This window comes from Stigmatopora argus, chromosome 16 (genome assembly GCF_051989625.1).
Source record: "Stigmatopora argus isolate UIUO_Sarg chromosome 16, RoL_Sarg_1.0, whole genome shotgun sequence".
Taxonomy (NCBI): domain Eukaryota; kingdom Metazoa; phylum Chordata; class Actinopteri; order Syngnathiformes; family Syngnathidae; genus Stigmatopora; species Stigmatopora argus.
The window spans coordinates 975,579-993,697 of NC_135402.1; the positions used below are offsets into that span (position 1 = coordinate 975,579).

The 18,119-nt window shown below is 28.5% G+C and overlaps 1 protein-coding gene across 1 annotated transcript; it reads left to right on the top strand.

Moving 5' to 3' along the window:
* Positions 1–212: 212 nt before the first annotated feature.
* psmb7 (proteasome 20S subunit beta 7) lies at positions 213–18,111 on the top strand. The gene is made up of 8 exons (XM_077621921.1): positions 213–369; positions 892–985; positions 1,086–1,183; positions 1,315–1,455; positions 17,307–17,422; positions 17,496–17,554; positions 17,628–17,779; positions 17,925–18,111. Exons 1-8 carry the CDS (start codon positions 239–241, stop codon positions 18,034–18,036), a joined length of 903 nt encoding a protein of 300 aa, XP_077478047.1. The 5' UTR covers positions 213–238; the 3' UTR covers positions 18,037–18,111.
* Positions 18,112–18,119: the final 8 nt, after the last annotated feature.

Here is an 18,119-nt window from a genome sequence, read left to right on the forward strand (position 1 = left end):
TTCGCGCAATCGGAGGCAAGCAAGTGTACATTTAGCCACTAGGTAGTGCTAATACTGCACGTTTATTATTCCAGACTATCCCAGCCAACATTGGTTGTTTATTATTATATTATGATTATTTTTTTAATCTTTATATCATTATTATATTTATTATATTTTCAAGAAGACTAATTGTGAAATGAGAGTCTAGTATGCAAATTTATGGACTCCATTCCGAAAGGTTGCGCTATTGCACCAAATGGGATTTTCCAATTGGTCCAAAACAGTAGTAGTAGAAGAAGAAGATCACATTTCGCTAACCAGGAAAATGGCGGCTCTAACAATTAGCTCGTCAACTCTTGGTGGTTTTACTTTTGATAACTGCAAAAGGTAAACTATATCGTCCGAGATATTTTATCATGGTTAAATAGACTAAAGCAAAACAGTTATTACTATAGTGGCGTCAAATTTGCATTCAAACTAGCGTCAAACGAATTATCCATGCTATGACTCAGCCATTCAATGTGAATGCTAAGTATGGTGTTAGCCTACATTGTATTTTCTTTGTTGCGCTTTTTATATCTACTTGCGGGTCAACCTTGACGTTTTTGGTTTTAAAGTAGAGAGAGCAATTGAGGGAATAATTGGTGGGGAATGTTTTATTTTAGTTTCTAGATTTATCTCGATTTTTGAAATGGAGGCCTCCAACGATTTCTGATCTTGTTTAACGTTACAACCACGTCGTTTTACATTGACTTAGAAATGCAATGAGTAATGCGGTCAAAATATCACTGACTCTTAATTTTTATGATGTGTAGAAAAATTACATAATGCCATGGATACAGCGGACTAATATTAGTCCTCGTTGTTGGCTAGTTTTACTTGAATTTATTTATTGTCTTTCTTTTTAAGAAATGGATTCCTGGAAGCAAAGGCAAACGAATTAGGCTGTCATTTGCCTGCAGCTCGTAAAACTGGAACTACCATTTGTGGGATTGTGTTCAAGGTGAGTGGGAAAGATGACCATAAAAATGTTGTTTTCAATTGGTCGTATGTAAGAAAAAAAATGCAAGTTTCTAAAAGTGAAACATGACTTCATTTTTAAGGATGGCATCGTCCTGGGAGCTGACACCCGAGCCACGGAGGGCATGATCGTTGCTGACAAGAACTGCTCCAAGATACATTACATATCGCCAAATATTTAGTAATCATTGGATTATTTTTTATCTTTTTTCATTTTCCCTAAAAATCAGTTAAAAAAACAATTTGATATTTTCTTCCTTGCTTAATCTGTGAAATCCAGCGTCAGCCTGTTTTTTTGTTGTTTTTGCGCAGCTGTTGCGGTGCCGGAACGGCGGCCGACACGGAGATGACCACTCAGATGATCTCCTCTAACCTGGAGTTGCACGCCCTGTCCACGGGCAGACGTCCCCGCGTAGCCACGGCCAATCGCATGTTCAAACAAATGCTTTTCAGGTACGTTTTGGGGAAAAAGGAAACGTACGCTAGGCTCAACCGGCACCGTCACTATTAGGGGTCTTCGGGCCCTTTCTAATATTCTGACCATGTATAGTAAGGCTTTTTATCTTTAAAAAACGACCATATATAGTAAAGCTATTTTCTTTAAAAACCGACCATGTATAGTATGGCTTTTTTCTAAAAAAAATAAAATAACAAAAGATTGAAAAAAAAAAAAATCCCCTAAAAACCGACAGTATAGTAGGGCTTTTTTTCTTGAAAAACGACAGTATAGTAAGGCTTTTTTTCTTTAATAAAAAACGACATAGTATAGTAAGGCTTTTTACAAAAAAAACAACAACATAGTATAGTAAGGCTTTTTTCGTAAAAAACGACATAGTATAGTAAGGCTTTTTTCGTAAAAACAACATAGTATAGTAAGGCTTTTTACAACAAAAAAAGACATAGTATAGTAAGGCTTTTTTCGTAAAAAACGACATAGTATAGTAAGGCTTTTTTTGTAAAAAAAAAAACGACATGGTATAGTAAGGTTTTTTTCCTTAAAAAAAGACATAGTATAGTAAGGCTTTTTATTTGTAAAAAACGACACAGTATAGTAAGGCTTTTTTCATAAAAAAACGACATAGTATAGTAAGGCTTTTTTTGTAAAAAAAAAAACGACATAGTATAGTAAGGCTTTTTTCCTTAAAAAACTACATAGTATAGTAAGGCTTTTTTTTCCGTAAAAAACGACATAGTATAGTAAGGCTTTTTTTTTTTCGTAAAAAACGACATAGTATAGTAAGGCTTTTTACTAAAAAAAAACAATATAGTATAGTAAGGCTTTTTTCGTAAAAAAACGACATAGTATAGTAAGGCTTTTTTTCATAAAAAACGACATAGTATAGTAAGGCTTTTTTCGTAAAAAAATGACATAGTATAGTAAGGCTTTTTCTCTTAAAAAACGACATAGTATAGTAAGGCTTTTTTCTTAAAAAAACCGACATAGTATAGTAAGGCTTTTTTTCATAAAAAACGACATAGTATAGTAAGGCTTTTTTTCATAAAAAACGACATAGTATAGTAAGGCTTTTTCTCTTAAAAAACGACATAGTATAGTAAGGCTTTTCTTAAAAAAACGACATAGTATAGTAAGGCTTTTTTTCATAAAAAAACGACATAGTATAGTAAGGCTTTTTTCATAAAAAACGACATAGTATAGGAAGGCTTTTTTTCTTTAATAAAAAAACGACATAGTATAGTAAGCTTTTTTGTAAAAAAAAAACCGAAATGGTATAGTAAGGCTTTTTTATTAAAAAACGACATGGTATAGTAAGGCTTTTTGATTAAAAAACGACATAGTATAGTAAGGCTTTTTTCTTTAAAAAACAACATAGTATAGTAGGGCTTTTTTCTTTTAAATAAACAACATAGTATAGTAAGGCTTTTTTCTTTAAAAAACGACATAGTATAGTAAGGCTTTTTTCTTTAAAAACGACATAGTATAGTAAGGCTTTTTCCCTCCGAAAAAAACGATATAGTATGGTAAGGCTTTTTTTTATTAAAAAACGACATAGTATAGTAAGGCATTTTTCTTTATAAAACGACATAGTATAGTAAGGCCTTTTCTTTAAAAAACAACATAGTATACTAAGGCTTTTTTCGTAAAAAAACGACATAGTATAGTAAGGCTTTTTCTCTTAAAAAACGACATAGTATAGTAAGGCTTTTTTTCATAAAAAACGACATAGTATAGTAAGGCTTTTTTTCATTAAAAACGACATAGTATAGTAAGGCTTTTTCTCTTAAAAAACAACATAGTATAGTAAGGCTTTTTATTTAAAAAAACGACATAGTATAGTAAGGCTTTTTTTCATAAAAAACGACATAGTATAGTAAGGCTTTTTTCGTAAAAAAATGACATAGTATAGTAAGGCTTTTTCTCTTAAAAAACGACATAGTATAGTAAGGTTTTTTTCTTAAAAAAACGACATAGTATAGTAAGGCTTTTTTTTCATAAAAAACGACATAGTATAGTAAGGCTTTTTTCATAAAAAACGACATAGTATAGTAAGGCTTTTTCTCTTAAAAAACGACATAGTATAGTAAGGCTTTTTTCTTTAAAAAACGACATAGTATAGTAAGGCTTTTTTTCATAAAAAACGACATAGTATAGTAAGGCTTTTTTTCATAAAAAACGACATATTATAGTAAGGCTTTTTTCGTAAAAAAAACGACATAGTATAGTAAGGCTTTTTCTCTTAAAAAACGACATAGTATAGTAAGGCTTTTTTCTTAAAAAAACGACATAATATAGTAAGGCTTTTTTTCATAAAAAACGACATAGTATAGTAAGGCTTTTTTTCTTAAAAAACGCCATAGTATAGTAAGGCTTTTTTTCTTAAAAATGACATAGTACAGTAAGGCTTTTTTTCATAAAAAACGACATAGTATAGTAAGGCTTTTTTTTCATTAAAAAACACATAGTATAGTAAGGCTTTTTTTCATAAAAAACAACATAGTATAGTAAGGCTTTTTTCGTAAAAAAAAAGACATAGTATAGTAAGACTTTTTCTCTTAAAAAACGACATAGTATAGTAAGGCTTTTTTTCATAAAAAACAACATAGTATAGTAAGGCTTTTTTCGCAAAAAAACGACGTAGTATAGTAAGGCTTTTTTCTTAAAAAAACGACATTGTATAGTAAGGCTTTTTTGTAAAAAAACGACATAGTATAGTAAGGCTTTTTTTCATAAAAAACGGCATAGTATAGTAAGGCTTTTTTTCATAAAAAACGACATAGTATAGTAAGGCTTTTTCTCTTAAAAAACGACATAGTATAGTAAGGCTTTTTATTTTAAAAAACGACATAGTATAGTAAGGCTTTTTTTCATAAAAACGACATAGTATAGTAAGGCTTTTTTCGTAAAAAAATGACAGTATAGTAAGGCCTTTTCTCTTAAAAAACGACATAGTATAGTAAGGCTTTTTTCTTAAAAAACGACATAGTATAGTAAGGCTTTTTTTCATAAAAAACGACATAGTATAGTAAGGCTTTTTCTCTTAAACGACATAGTATAGGAAGGCTTTTTCTCTTAAAAAACGACATAGTATAGTAAGGCTTTTTTCTTAAAAAACGACATAGTGTAGTAAGGCTTTTTTTTCATAAAAAACGACATAGTATAGTAAGGCTTTTTTTTCATAAAAAATGACATAGTATAGTAAGGCTTTTTTCGTAAAAAAAACAACATAGTATAGTAAGGCTTTTTCTCTTAAAAAACGACATAGTATAGTAAGGCTTTTTTCTTAAAAAAAAACGACATAGTATAGTAAGGCTTTTTTTTTCATAAAAAACGACATAGTATAGTAAGGCTTTTTTTCTTAAAAAACGCCATAGTATAGTAAGGCTTTTTTTCATTAAAAAACACATAGTATAGTAAGGCTTTTTTTCATAAAAAACGACATAGTATAGTAAGGCTTTTTTCGTTTAAAAAAACGACATAGTATAGTAAGGCTTTTTCTCTTAAAAAACGACATAGTATAGTAAGGCTTTTTTCATAAAAAACGACATAGTATAGTAAGGCTTTTTTTCATAAAAAACGACATAGTATAGTAAGGCTTTTTCTCTTAAAAAACGACATAGTATAGTAAGGCTTTTTTCTTAAAAAACAACATAGTATAGTAAGGCTTTTTTTTCATAAAAAACGACATAGTATAGTAAGGCTTTTTTTCATAAAAAACGACATAGTATAGTATGGCTTTTTTCGTAAAAAAACGACATAGTATAGTAAGGCTTTTTCTCTTAAAAACGACATAGTATAGTAAGGCTTTTTTTCATTAAAAACGACATAGTATAGTAAGGCTTTTTTCATAAAAAACGACATAGTATAGTAAGGCTTTTTTTCATAAAAAACGACATAGTATAGTAAGGCTTTTTTCGTAAAAAAATGACATAGTTTAGTAAGGCTTTTTCTCTTAAAAAACGACATAGTATAGTAAGGCTTTTTTCTTAAGAAACGACATAGTATAGTAAGGCTTTTTTTCATAAAAAATGACATAGTATAGTAAGGCTTTTTTTCATTAAAAAACACATAGTATAGTAAGGCTTTTTTTCATAAAAAACGACATAGTATAGTAAGGCTTTTTTCGTAAAAAACGACATAGTATAGTAAGGCTTTTTTCGTAAAAAAACGACATAGTATAGTAAGGCTTTTTCTCTTAAAAAACGACATAGTATAGTAAGGCTTTTTTTCATAAAAACGACATAGTATAGTAAGGCTTTTTTTCATAAAAAAACGACATAGTATAGTAAGGCTTTTTTCGTAAAAAAACGACATAGTATAGTAAGGCTTTTTCTCTTAAAAAACGACATAGTATAGTAAGGCTTTTTTTCATAAAAACGACATAGTATAGTAAGGCTTTTTTTCTTAAAAAAAACGACATAGTATAGTAAGGCTTTTTCTCTTAAAAAACGACATAGTATAGTAAGGCTTTTTTCTTTAAAAACGACATAGTATAGTAAGGCTTTTTTTTTCATAAAAAACGACATAGTATAGTAAGGCTTTTTTTCATAAAAAACGACATAGTATAGTAAGGCTTTTTTCGTAAAAAACGACATAGTATAGTAAGGCTTTTTTCGTAAAAAAACGACATAGTATAGTAAGGCTTTTTTCGTAAAAAAACGACATAGTATAGTAAGGCTTTTTTTCTTAAAAATGACATAGTATAGTAAGGCTTTTTTCGTAAAAAAACGACATAGTATAGTAAGGCTTTTTCTCTTAAAAAACGACATAGTATAGTAAGGTTTTTTTCTTTAAAAACGACATAGTATAGTAAGGCTTTTTTTTCATAAAAAACGACATAGTATAGTAAGGCTTTTTCTCTTAAAAAACGACATAGTATAGTAAGGCTTTTTTCTTTAAAAACGACATAGTATAGTAAGGCTTTTTTTTCATAAAAAACGACATAGTATAGTAAGGCTTTTTTTCATAAAAAACGACATAGTATAGTAAGGCTTTTTTCGTAAAAAAACGACATAGTATAGTAAGGCTTTTTTCGTAAAAAAACGACATAGTATAGTAAGGCTTTTTTTCTTAAAAATGACATAGTATAGTAAGGCTTTTTTTCATAAAAAACGACATAGTATAGTAAGGCTTTTTTTCATAAAAAACGACATAGTATAGTAAGGCTTTTTTTCATAAAAAACGACATAGTATAGTAAGGCTTTTTTTCATTAAAAAACACATAGTATAGTAAGGCTTTTTTTCATAAAAAACGACATGGTATAGTAAGGCTTTTTTCGTAAAAAACGACATAGTATAGTAAGGCTTTTTTCGTAAAAAAACGACATAGTATAGTAAGGCTTTTTCTCTTAAAAAACGACATAGTATAGTAAGGCTTTTTTTCTTAAAAATGACATAGTATAGTAAGGCTTTTTTCATTAAAAAACACAAAGTATAGTAAGGCTTTTTTTCATAAAAAACGACATAGTATAGTAAGGCTTTTTTCATAAAAAACAACATAGTATAGTAAGGCTTTTTTCGCAAAAAAACGACATAGTATAGTAAGGCTTTTTTCTTAAAAAAACGACATTGTATAGTAAGGCTTTTTTGTAAAAAAACGACATAGTATAGTAAGGCTTTTTTTCATAAAAAACGACATAGTATAGTAAGGCTTTTTTCGTAAAAAAATGACAGTATAGTAAGGCTTTTTCTCTTAAAAAACGACATAGTATAGGAAGGCTTTTTCTCTTTAAAAACGACATAGTATAGTGAGGTTTTTTTCTTAAAAAACGACATAGTATAGTAAGGCTTTTTTTTCATAAAAAACGACATAGTATAGTAAGGCTTTTTTTTCATAAAAAATGACATAGTATAGTAAGGCTTTTTTCGTAAAAAAACAACATAGTATAGTAAGGCTTTTTCTCTTAAAAAACGACATAGTATAGTAAGGCTTTTTTCTTTAAAAAAACGACATAGTATAGTAAGGCTTTTTTTTTTCATAAAAAACGACATAGTATAGTAAGGCTTTTTTTCTTAAAAAACGCCATAGTATAGTAAGGCTTTTTTTCATTAAAAAACACATAGTATAGTAAGGCTTTTTTTCATAAAAAACGACATAGTATAGTAAGGCTTTTTTCGTGAAAAAAACGACATAGTATAGTAAGGCTTTTTCTCTTAAAAAACGACATAGTATAGTAAGGCTTTTTTTCATAAAAAACGACATAGTATAGTAAGGCTTTTTTTTCATAAAAAACGACATAGTATAGTAAGGCTTTTTCTCTTAAAAAACGACATCGTATAGTAAGGCTTTTTTCTTAAAAAACGACATAGTATAGTAAGGCTTTTTTTCATAAAAAACGACATAGTATAGTAAGGCTTTTTTTCATAAAAAACGACATAGTATAGTATGGCTTTTTTCGTAAAAAAACGACATAGTATAGTAAGGCTTTTTTTCATAAAAAACGACATAGTATAGTAAGGCTTTTTTTCATAAAAAACGACATAGTATAGTAAGGCTTTTTTTCATAAAAAACGACATAGTATAGTAAGGCTTTTTTCGTAAAAAAACGACATAGTATAGTAAGGCTTTTTTCTTTAAAAACGACATAGTATAGTAAGGCTTTTTCCCTCCGAAAAAAACGATATAGTATGGTAAGGCTTTTTTTTATTAAAAAACGACATAGTATAGTAAGGCATTTTTCTTTATAAAACGACATAGTATAGTAAGGCCTTTTCTTTAAAAAACAACATAGTATACTAAGGCTTTTTTCGTAAAAAAACGACATAGTATAGTAAGGCTTTTTCTCTTAAAAAACGACATAGTATAGTAAGGCTTTTTTTCATAAAAAACGACATAGTATAGTAAGGCTTTTTTTCATTAAAAACGACATAGTATAGTAAGGCTTTTTCTCTTAAAAAACAACATAGTATAGTAAGGCTTTTTATTTAAAAAAACGACATAGTATAGTAAGGCTTTTTTTCATAAAAAACGACATAGTATAGTAAGGCTTTTTTCGTAAAAAAATGACATAGTATAGTAAGGCTTTTTCTCTTAAAAAACGACATAGTATAGTAAGGGTTTTTTCTTAAAAAAACGACATAGTATAGTAAGGCTTTTTTTTCATGAAAAACGACATAGTATAGTAAGGCTTTTTTCATAAAAAACGACATAGTATAGTAAGGCTTTTTCTCTTAAAAAACGACATAGTATAGTAAGGCTTTTTTCTTTAAAAAACGACATAGTATAGTAAGGCTTTTTTTCATAAAAAACGACATAGTATAGTAAGGCTTTTTTTCATAAAAAACGACATATTATAGTAAGGCTTTTTTCGTAAAAAAAACGACATAGTATAGTAAGGCTTTTTCTCTTAAAAAACGACATAGTATAGTAAGGCTTTTTTCTTAAAAAAACGACATAATATAGTAAGGCTTTTTTTCATAAAAAACGACATAGTATAGTAAGGCTTTTTTTCTTAAAAAACGCCATAGTATAGTAAGGCTTTTTTTCTTAAAAATGACATAGTACAGTAAGGCTTTTTTTCATAAAAAACGACATAGTATAGTAAGGCTTTTTTTTCATTAAAAAACACATAGTATAGTAAGGCTTTTTTTCATAAAAAACAACATAGTATAGTAAGGCTTTTTTCGTAAAAAAAAAGACATAGTATAGTAAGACTTTTTCTCTTAAAAAACGACATAGTATAGTAAGGCTTTTTTTCATAAAAAACAACATAGTATAGTAAGGCTTTTTTCGCAAAAAAACGACGTAGTATAGTAAGGCTTTTTTCTTAAAAAAACGACATTGTATAGTAAGGCTTTTTTGTAAAAAAACGACATAGTATAGTAAGGCTTTTTTTCATAAAAAACGGCATAGTATAGTAAGGCTTTTTTTCATAAAAAACGACATAGTATAGTAAGGCTTTTTCTCTTAAAAAACGACATAGTATAGTAAGGCTTTTTATTTTAAAAAACGACATAGTATAGTAAGGCTTTTTTTCATAAAAACGACATAGTATAGTAAGGCTTTTTTCGTAAAAAAATGACAGTATAGTAAGGCCTTTTCTCTTAAAAAACGACATAGTATAGTAAGGCTTTTTTCTTAAAAAAACGACATAGTATAGTAAGGCTTTTTTTCATAAAAAACGACATAGTATAGTAAGGCTTTTTCTCTTAAACGACATAGTATAGGAAGGCTTTTTCTCTTAAAAAACGACATAGTATAGTAAGGCTTTTTTCTTAAAACGACATAGTGTAGTAAGGCTTTTTTTTCATAAAAAACGACTTAGTATAGTAAGGCTTTTTTTTCATAAAAAATGACATAGTATAGTAAGGCTTTTTTCGTAAAAAAAACAACATAGTATAGTAAGGCTTTTTCTCTTAAAAAACGACATAGTATAGTAAGGCTTTTTTCTTAAAAAAAACGACATAGTATAGTAAGGCTTTTTTTTTCATAAAAAACGACATAGTATAGTAAGGCTTTTTTTCTTAAAAAACGCCATAGTATAGTAAGGCTTTTTTTCATTAAAAAACACATAGTATAGTAAGGCTTTTTTTCATAAAAAACGACATAGTATAGTAAGGCTTTTTTCGTTTAAAAAAACGACATAGTATAGTAAGGCTTTTTCTCTTAAAAAACGACATAGTATAGTAAGGCTTTTTTCATAAAAAACGACATAGTATAGTAAGGCTTTTTTTCATAAAAAACGACATAGTATAGTAAGGCTTTTTCTCTTAAAAAACGACATAGTATAGTAAGGCTTTTTTCTTAAAAAACAACATAGTATAGTAAGGCTTTTTTTTTCATAAAAAACGACATAGTATAGTAAGGCTTTTTTTCATAAAAAACGACATAGTATAGTAAGGCTTTTTTTCATTAAAAACGACATAGTATAGTAAGGCTTTTTTCATAAAAAACGACATAGTATAGTAAGGCTTTTTTTCATAAAAAACGACATAGTATAGTAAGGCTTTTTTCGTAAAAAAATGACATAGTTTAGTAAGGCTTTTTCTCTTAAAAAACGACATAGTATAGTAAGGCTTTTTTCTTAAGAAACGACATAGTATAGTAAGGCTTTTTTTCATAAAAAACGACATAGTATAGTAAGGCTTTTTTTCATTAAAAAACACATAGTATAGTAAGGCTTTTTTTCATAAAAAACGACATAGTATAGTAAGGCTTTTTTCGTAAAAAACGACATAGTATAGTAAGGCTTTTTTCGTAAAAAAACGACATAGTATAGTAAGGCTTTTTCTCTTAAAAAACGACATAGTATAGTAAGGCTTTTTTTCATAAAAACGTCATAGTATAGTAAGGCTTTTTTTCATAAAAAAAACGACATAGTATAGTAAGGCTTTTTTCGTAAAAAAACGACATAGTATAGTAAGGCTTTTTCTCTTAAAAAACGACATAGTATAGTAAGGCTTTTTTTCATAAAAACGACATAGTATAGTAAGGCTTTTTTTCATAAAAAAAACGACATAGTATAGTAAGGCTTTTTCTCTTAAAAAACGACATAGTATAGTAAGGCTTTTTTCTTTAAAAACGACATAGTATAGTAAGGCTTTTTTTTCATAAAAAACGACATAGTATAGTAAGGCTTTTTTTCATAAAAAACGACATAGTATAGTAAGGCTTTTTTCGTAAAAAACGACATAGTATAGTAAGGCTTTTTTCGTAAAAAAACGACATAGTATAGTAAGGCTTTTTTCGTAAAAAAACGACATAGTATAGTAAGGCTTTTTTTCTTAAAAATGACATAGTATAGTAAGGCTTTTTTCGTAAAAAAACGACATAGTATAGTAAGGCTTTTTCTCTTAAAAAACGACATAGTATAGTAAGGCTTTTTTCTTTAAAAACGACATAGTATAGTAAGGCTTTTTTTTCATAAAAAACGACATAGTATAGTAAGGCTTTTTCTCTTAAAAAACGACATAGTATAGTAAGGCTTTTTTCTTTAAAAACGACATAGTATAGTAAGGCTTTTTTTTCATAAAAAACGACATAGTATAGTAAGGCTTTTTTTCATAAAAAACGACATAGTATAGTAAGGCTTTTTTCGTAAAAAAACGACATAGTATAGTAAGGCTTTTTTCGTAAAAAAACGACATAGTATAGTAAGGCTTTTTTTCTTAAAAATGACATAGTATAGTAAGGCTTTTTTTCATAAAAAACGACATAGTATAGTAAGGCTTTTTTTCATAAAAAACGACATAGTATAGTAAGGCTTTTTTTCATAAAAAACGACATAGTATAGTAAGGCTTTTTTTCATTAAAAAACACATAGTATAGTAAGGCTTTTTTCATAAAAAACGACATAGTATAGTAAGGCTTTTTTCGTAAAAAACGACATAGTATAGTAAGGCTTTTTTCGTAAAAAAACGACATAGTATAGTAAGGCTTTTTCTCTTAAAAAACGACATAGTATAGTAAGGCTTTTTTTCTTAAAAATGACATAGTATAGTAAGGCTTTTTTTCATTAAAAAACACAAAGTATAGTAAGGCTTTTTTTCATAAAAAACGACATAGTATAGTAAGGCTTTTTTCATAAAAAACAACATAGTATAGTAAGGCTTTTTTCGCAAAAAAACGACATAGTATAGTAAGGCTTTTTTCTTAAAAAAACGACATTGTATAGTAAGGCTTTTTTGTAAAAAAACGACATAGTATAGTAAGGCTTTTTTTCATAAAAAACGGCATAGTATAGTAAGGCTTTTTTTCATAAAAAACGACATAGTATAGTAAGGCTTTTTCTCTTAAAAAACGACATAGTATAGTAAGGCTTTTTCTCTTAAAAAACGACATAGTATAGTAAGGCTTTTTTTCATAAAAAACGACATAGTATAGTAAGGCTTTTTTCGTAAAAAAATGACAGTATAGTAAGGCTTTTTCTCTTAAAAAACGACATACTATAGGAAGGCTTTTTCTCTTAAAAAACAACATAGTATAGTAAGGTTTTTTTCTTAAAAAACGACATAGTATAGTAAGGCTTTTTTTTCATAAAAAATGACATAGTATAGTAAGGCTTTTTTCGTAAAAAAACAACATAGTATAGTAAGGCTTTTTCTCTTAAAAAACGACATAGTATAGTAAGGCTTTTTTCTTAAAAAAAAACGACATAGTATAGTAAGGCTTTTTTTTTTCATAAAAAACGACATAGTATAGTAAGGCTTTTTTTCTTAAAAAACGCCATAGTATAGTAAGGCTTTTTTTCATTAAAAAACACATAGTATAGTAAGGCTTTTTTTCATAAAAAACGACATAGTATAGTAAGGCTTTTTTCGTGAAAAAAACGACATAGTATAGTAAGGCTTTTTTTCATAAAAAACGACATAGTATAGTAAGGCTTTTTTTTCATAAAAAACGACATAGTATAGTAAGGCTTTTTCTCTTAAAAAACGACATCGTATAGTAAGGCTTTTTTCTTAAAAAACGACATAGTATAGTAAGGCTTTTTTTCATAAAAAACGACATAGTATAGTAAGGCTTTTTTTCATAAAAAACGACATAGTATAGTATGGCTTTTTTCGTAAAAAAACGACATAGTATAGTAAGGCTTTTTCTCTTAAAAACGACATAGTATAGTAAGGCTTTTTTTCATTAAAAACGACATAGTATAGTAAGGCTTTTTTTCATAAAAAACGACATAGTATAGTAAGGCTTTTTCGCCTAAAAAACGACATAGTATAGTAAGGCTTTTTTCTTAAAAAACGACATAGTATAGTAAGGCTTTTTTTCATAAAAAACGACATAGTATAGTAAGGCTTTTTTTCATAAAAAACGACATAGTATAGTAAGGCTTTTTTCGTAAAAAAACGACATAGTATAGTAAGGCTTTTTCTCTTAAAAACGACATAGTATAGTAAGGCTTTTTTTCATAAAAAACGACATAGTATAGTAAGGCTTTTTTTCATAAAAAACGACATAGTATAGTAAGGCTTTTTCGCTTAAAAAACGACATAGTATAGTAAGGCTTTTTTCTTAAAAAAACGACATAGTATAGTAAGGCTTTTTTTCATTAAAACGACATAGTATAGTAAGGCTTTTTTTTCATAAAAAACGACATAGTATAGTAAGGCTTTTTTCGTAAAAAAAAATGACATAGTATAGTAAGGCTTTTTTTCATAAAAAAACGACATAGTATAGTAAGGCTTTTTTTCATAAAAAACGACATAGTATAGTAAGGCTTTTTCGCTTAAAAAACGACATAGTATAGTAAGGCTTTTTTCTTAAAAAAACGACATAGTATAGTAAGGCTTTTTTTCATTAAAACGACATAGTATAGTAAGGCTTTTTTTTCATAAAAAACGACATAGTATAGTAAGGCTTTTTTCGTAAAAAAAATGACATAGTATAGTAAGGCTTTTTTTCATTAAAAAACACATAGTATAGTAAGGCTTTTTTTCATAAAAAACGACATAGTATAGTAAGGCTTTTTTCTTAAAAAAACGACATAGTATAGTAAGGCTTTTTCTCTTAAAAAACAACATAGTATAGTAAGGCTTTTTTTCATAAAAAACGACATAGTATAGTAAGGCTTTTTTCGTAAAAAAACGACATAGTATAGTAAGGCTTTTTCTCTTAAAAAAACGACACAGTATAGTAAGGCTTTTTTCTTAAAAAAACGACATAGTATAGTAAGGCTTTTTTTCATAAAAAACGACATAGTATAGTAAGGCTTTTTTTCATAAAAAACGACATAGTATAGTAAGGCTTTTTTCGTAAAAAAACGACATAGTATAGTAAGGCTTTTATTCTTAAAAAATGACATAGTATAGTAAGGCTTTTAAAAAAAAAAACGACATAGTATAGTAAGGCTTTTTTCTTTTAAAAACGACATAGTATAGTAAGGCTTTTTTTCATTAAAAACGACATTGTATAGTAAGGCTTTTTTTTCATAAAAAACGACATAGTATAGTAAGGCTTTTTTCGTAAAAAAACGACATAGTATAGTAAGGCTTTTTCTCTTAAAAAACGACATAGTATAGTAAGGCTTTTTTCTTAAAAAAACGACATAGTATAGTAAGGCTTTTTTTTCATAAAAAACGACATAGTAAAGTAAGGCTTTTTTTCATAAAAAACGACATAGTATAGTAAGGCTTTTTTTCATAAAAAACGACATAGTATAGTAAGGCTTTTTTCGTAAAAAAACGACATAGTATAGTAAGGCTTTTTCTCTTAAAAACGACATAGTATAGTAAGGCTTTTTTTCATAAAAAACGACATAGTATAGTAAGGCTTTTTTTCATAAAAAACGACATAGTATAGTAAGGCTTTTTCGCTTAAAAAACGACATAGTATAGTAAGGCTTTTTTCTTAAAAAAACGACATAGTATAGTAAGGCTTTTTTTCATAAAAACGACATAGTATAGTAAGGCTTTTTTTTCATAAAAAACGACATAGTATAGTAAGGCTTTTTTCGTAAAAAAAAATGACATAGTATAGTAAGGCTTTTTTTCATAAAAAAACGACATAGTATAGTAAGGCTTTTTTTCATAAAAAAACGACATAGTATAGTAAGGCTTTTTTTCTTAAAAATGACATAGTATAGTAAGGCTTTTTTTCATTAAAAAACACATAGTATAGTAAGGCTTTTTTTCATAAAAAACGACATAGTATAGTAAGGCTTTTTTCTTAAAAAAACGACATAGTATAGTAAGGCTTTTTCTCTTAAAAAACAACATAGTATAGTAAGGCTTTTATTCTTTAAAAATGACATAGTATAGTAAGGCTTTTAAAAAAAAAAAACGACATAGTATAGTAAGGCTTTTTTCTTTTAAAAACGACATAGTATAGTAAGGCTTTTTTTCATTAAAAACGACATAGTATAGTAAGGCTTTTTTTTTCATAAAAAACGACATAGTATAGTAAGGCTTTTTTCGTAAAAAAACGACATAGTATAGTAAGGCTTTTTCTCTTAAAAAACGACATAGTATAGTAAGGCTTTTTTCTTAAAAAAAACGACATAGTATAGTAAGGCTTTTTTTTCATAAAAAACGACATAGTAAAGTAAGGCTTTTTTTCATAAAAAACGACATAGTATAGTAAGGCTTTTTTTCCATAAAAAACGACATAGTATAGTAAGGCTTTTTTCGTAAAAAAACGACATAGTATAGTAAGGCTTTTTCTCTTAAAAACGACATAGTATAGTAAGGCTTTTTTTCCATAAAAAACGACATAGTATAGTAAGGCTTTTTTTCATAAAAAAACGACATAGTATAGTAAGGCTTTTTCGCTTAAAAAACGACATAGTATAGTAAGGCTTTTTTCTTAAAAAAACGACATAGTATAGTAAGGCTTTTTTTCATAAAAACGACATAGTATAGTAAGGCTTTTTTTTCATAAAAAACGACATAGTATAGTAAGGCTTTTTTTCATTAAAAAACACATAGTATAGTAAGGCTTTTTTTCATAAAAAACGACATAGTATAGTAAGGCTTTTTTCTTAAAAAAACGACATAGTATAGTAAGGCTTTTTCTCTTAAAAAAACGACACAGTATAGTAAGGCTTTTTTCTTAAAAAAACGACATAGTATAGTAAGGCTTTTTTTCATAAAAAACGACATAGTATAGTAAGGCTTTTTTTCCATAAAAAACGACATAGTATAGTAAGGCTTTTTTCGTAAAAAAACGACATAGTATAGTAAGGCTTTTATTCTTAAAAAATGACATAGTATAGTAAGGCTTTTTTCTTTTAAAAACGACATAGTATAGTAAGGCTTTTTTTCATTAAAAACGACATAGTATAGTAAGGCTTTTTTTTTCATAAAAAACGACATAGTATAGTAAGGCTTTTTTCGTAAAAAAACGACATAGTATAGTAAGGCTTTTTCTCTTAAAAAACGACATAGTATAGTAAGGCTTTTTCTCTTAAAAATGACATAGTATAGTAAGGCTTTTTTTCATTAAAAAACACATAGTATAGTAAGGCTTTTTTTCATAAAAAACGACATAGTATAGTAAGGCTTTTTTCGTACGAAACGACATAGTATAGTAAGGCTTTTTTCGTAAAAAAACGACATAGTATAGTAAGGCTTTTTCTCTTAAAAAACGACATAGTATAGTAAGGCTTTTTTTCATTAAAAAACACATAGTATAGTAAGGCTTTTTTTTCATAAAAAACGACATAGTATAGTAAGGCTTTTTTCTTAAAAAAACGACATAGTATAGTAAGGCTTTTTCTCTTAAAAAACAACATAGTATAGTAAGGCTTTTTTTCATAAAAAACGACATAGTATAGTAAGGCTTTTTTCTTAAAAAACGACACAGTATTGTAAGGCTTTTTTCTAAAAAAAACAACAACATAGTACAGTAAGGCTTTTTTTTCCCCATAAAAACGACATAGTATAGTAAGGCTTTTTTCGTAAAAAAACGACATAGTATAGTAAGGCTTTTTTTCTTAAAAAACGACATAGTACAGTAAGGCTTTTTTTTTATTTAAAAAAAACGACAGTATATAGTAAGGCATCTTTATTAAAAAAGACAATGTATATTAAGGCATTTTCTCAAAAAAATTAACAAGCATAGTAAGATTATTATTAAAAATGACATAGTATCGTAAGGCTTTTTTATTAAAAAACTACATAGTATAGTAAAGCTTTATTTATTAAAAAACGACATAGTATAGTTAGGCTTTTTTCGTAAAAAAACGACATAGTATAGTTAGGCTATTTTATTACAAAACGACATAGTATAGTAAGGCATCTTTATTAAACAAGACAATGTATAGTAAGGCATTTTCAAAAAAAAAAAACAAGTATAGTAAGACTTTTTTTCTTTAAAAAATGACAATGAATAGCAAGGCTTGTACTCAACTCTGGTTTCAAACAATGGCAATTAGATAAATATCCTTTTTTTGGTCTTTTCCTTCAGGTATCAGGGCTACATCGGCGCCGCTCTGGTACTCGGCGGCGTGGACTGCAACGGGCCTCACCTCTACAGCATCTACCCTCACGGCTCGACAGACAAGCTCCCCTACGTCACCATGGGTGCGTTCACATGACACGACACCGCCCGGTTGTCCATTCCTGGCGACGACTTGACCTTCCTTCTCTTGCCCAGGATCCGGGTCGCTGGCTGCCATGGCGGTGTTTGAAGACCGATACAAACCCGGCATGGAGGTCAGTTTCACGAAAAATGGTCGGAAAGGAATTCCAGTCTGTCGTTGGTCACGGGTGTGGATTTTCGCCGCAGGAAAAAGAAGCCAAGGCGCTGGTCCGTGATGCCATCGCGGCAGGAATCTTCAATGACCTGGGCTCCGGCAGCAACATCGATCTTTGCGTGATCACCGCTGACAAAGTGGACTACATTCGACCTCACGACCAGGCCAACAAGAAAGGTTCCAGGTAGGACTATTGACTAATTAATGAGTATACTAATGTTCCAGGTGGAACAAAAACAACAGAACATCAATTAAGGCCTTATTATATTGCTTCTAAATACAGTGTTTTTTTTCCTCATGAAACAGTGCTTATTTGCTTTCCCCCGCAGAACCGGCGACTACAAGTACAAAAGGGGAACCACTGGTGTCCTAACGAAGGTCGTGACGCCGTTGAACCTGGACGTGGTGGAGGAAAGCGTGCAAACCATGGACACTTCCTAGAATGTGTGTTGAAAGCCGCCGCTTCGTTTTCAAGGCAAGCATTTTTGTTGTATCAATAAAGAGTTAACTGTCTAACATGCACT

Excerpts from the sequence above, each read along its gene's own strand:
- psmb7 (XM_077621921.1), top strand. The coding sequence starts at position 239 with ATGGGATTTTCCAATTGGTCCAAAACAGTAGTAGTAGAAGAAGAAGAT. Across the intron at positions 1,184-1,314 it reads TACATATCGCCAAATATTTA|CTGTTGCGGTGCCGGAACGG; the intron begins GTAATCATTGGA and ends GTTTTTGCGCAG. Across the intron at positions 1,456-17,306 it reads TTCAAACAAATGCTTTTCAG|GTATCAGGGCTACATCGGCG; the intron begins GTACGTTTTGGG and ends CTTTTCCTTCAG.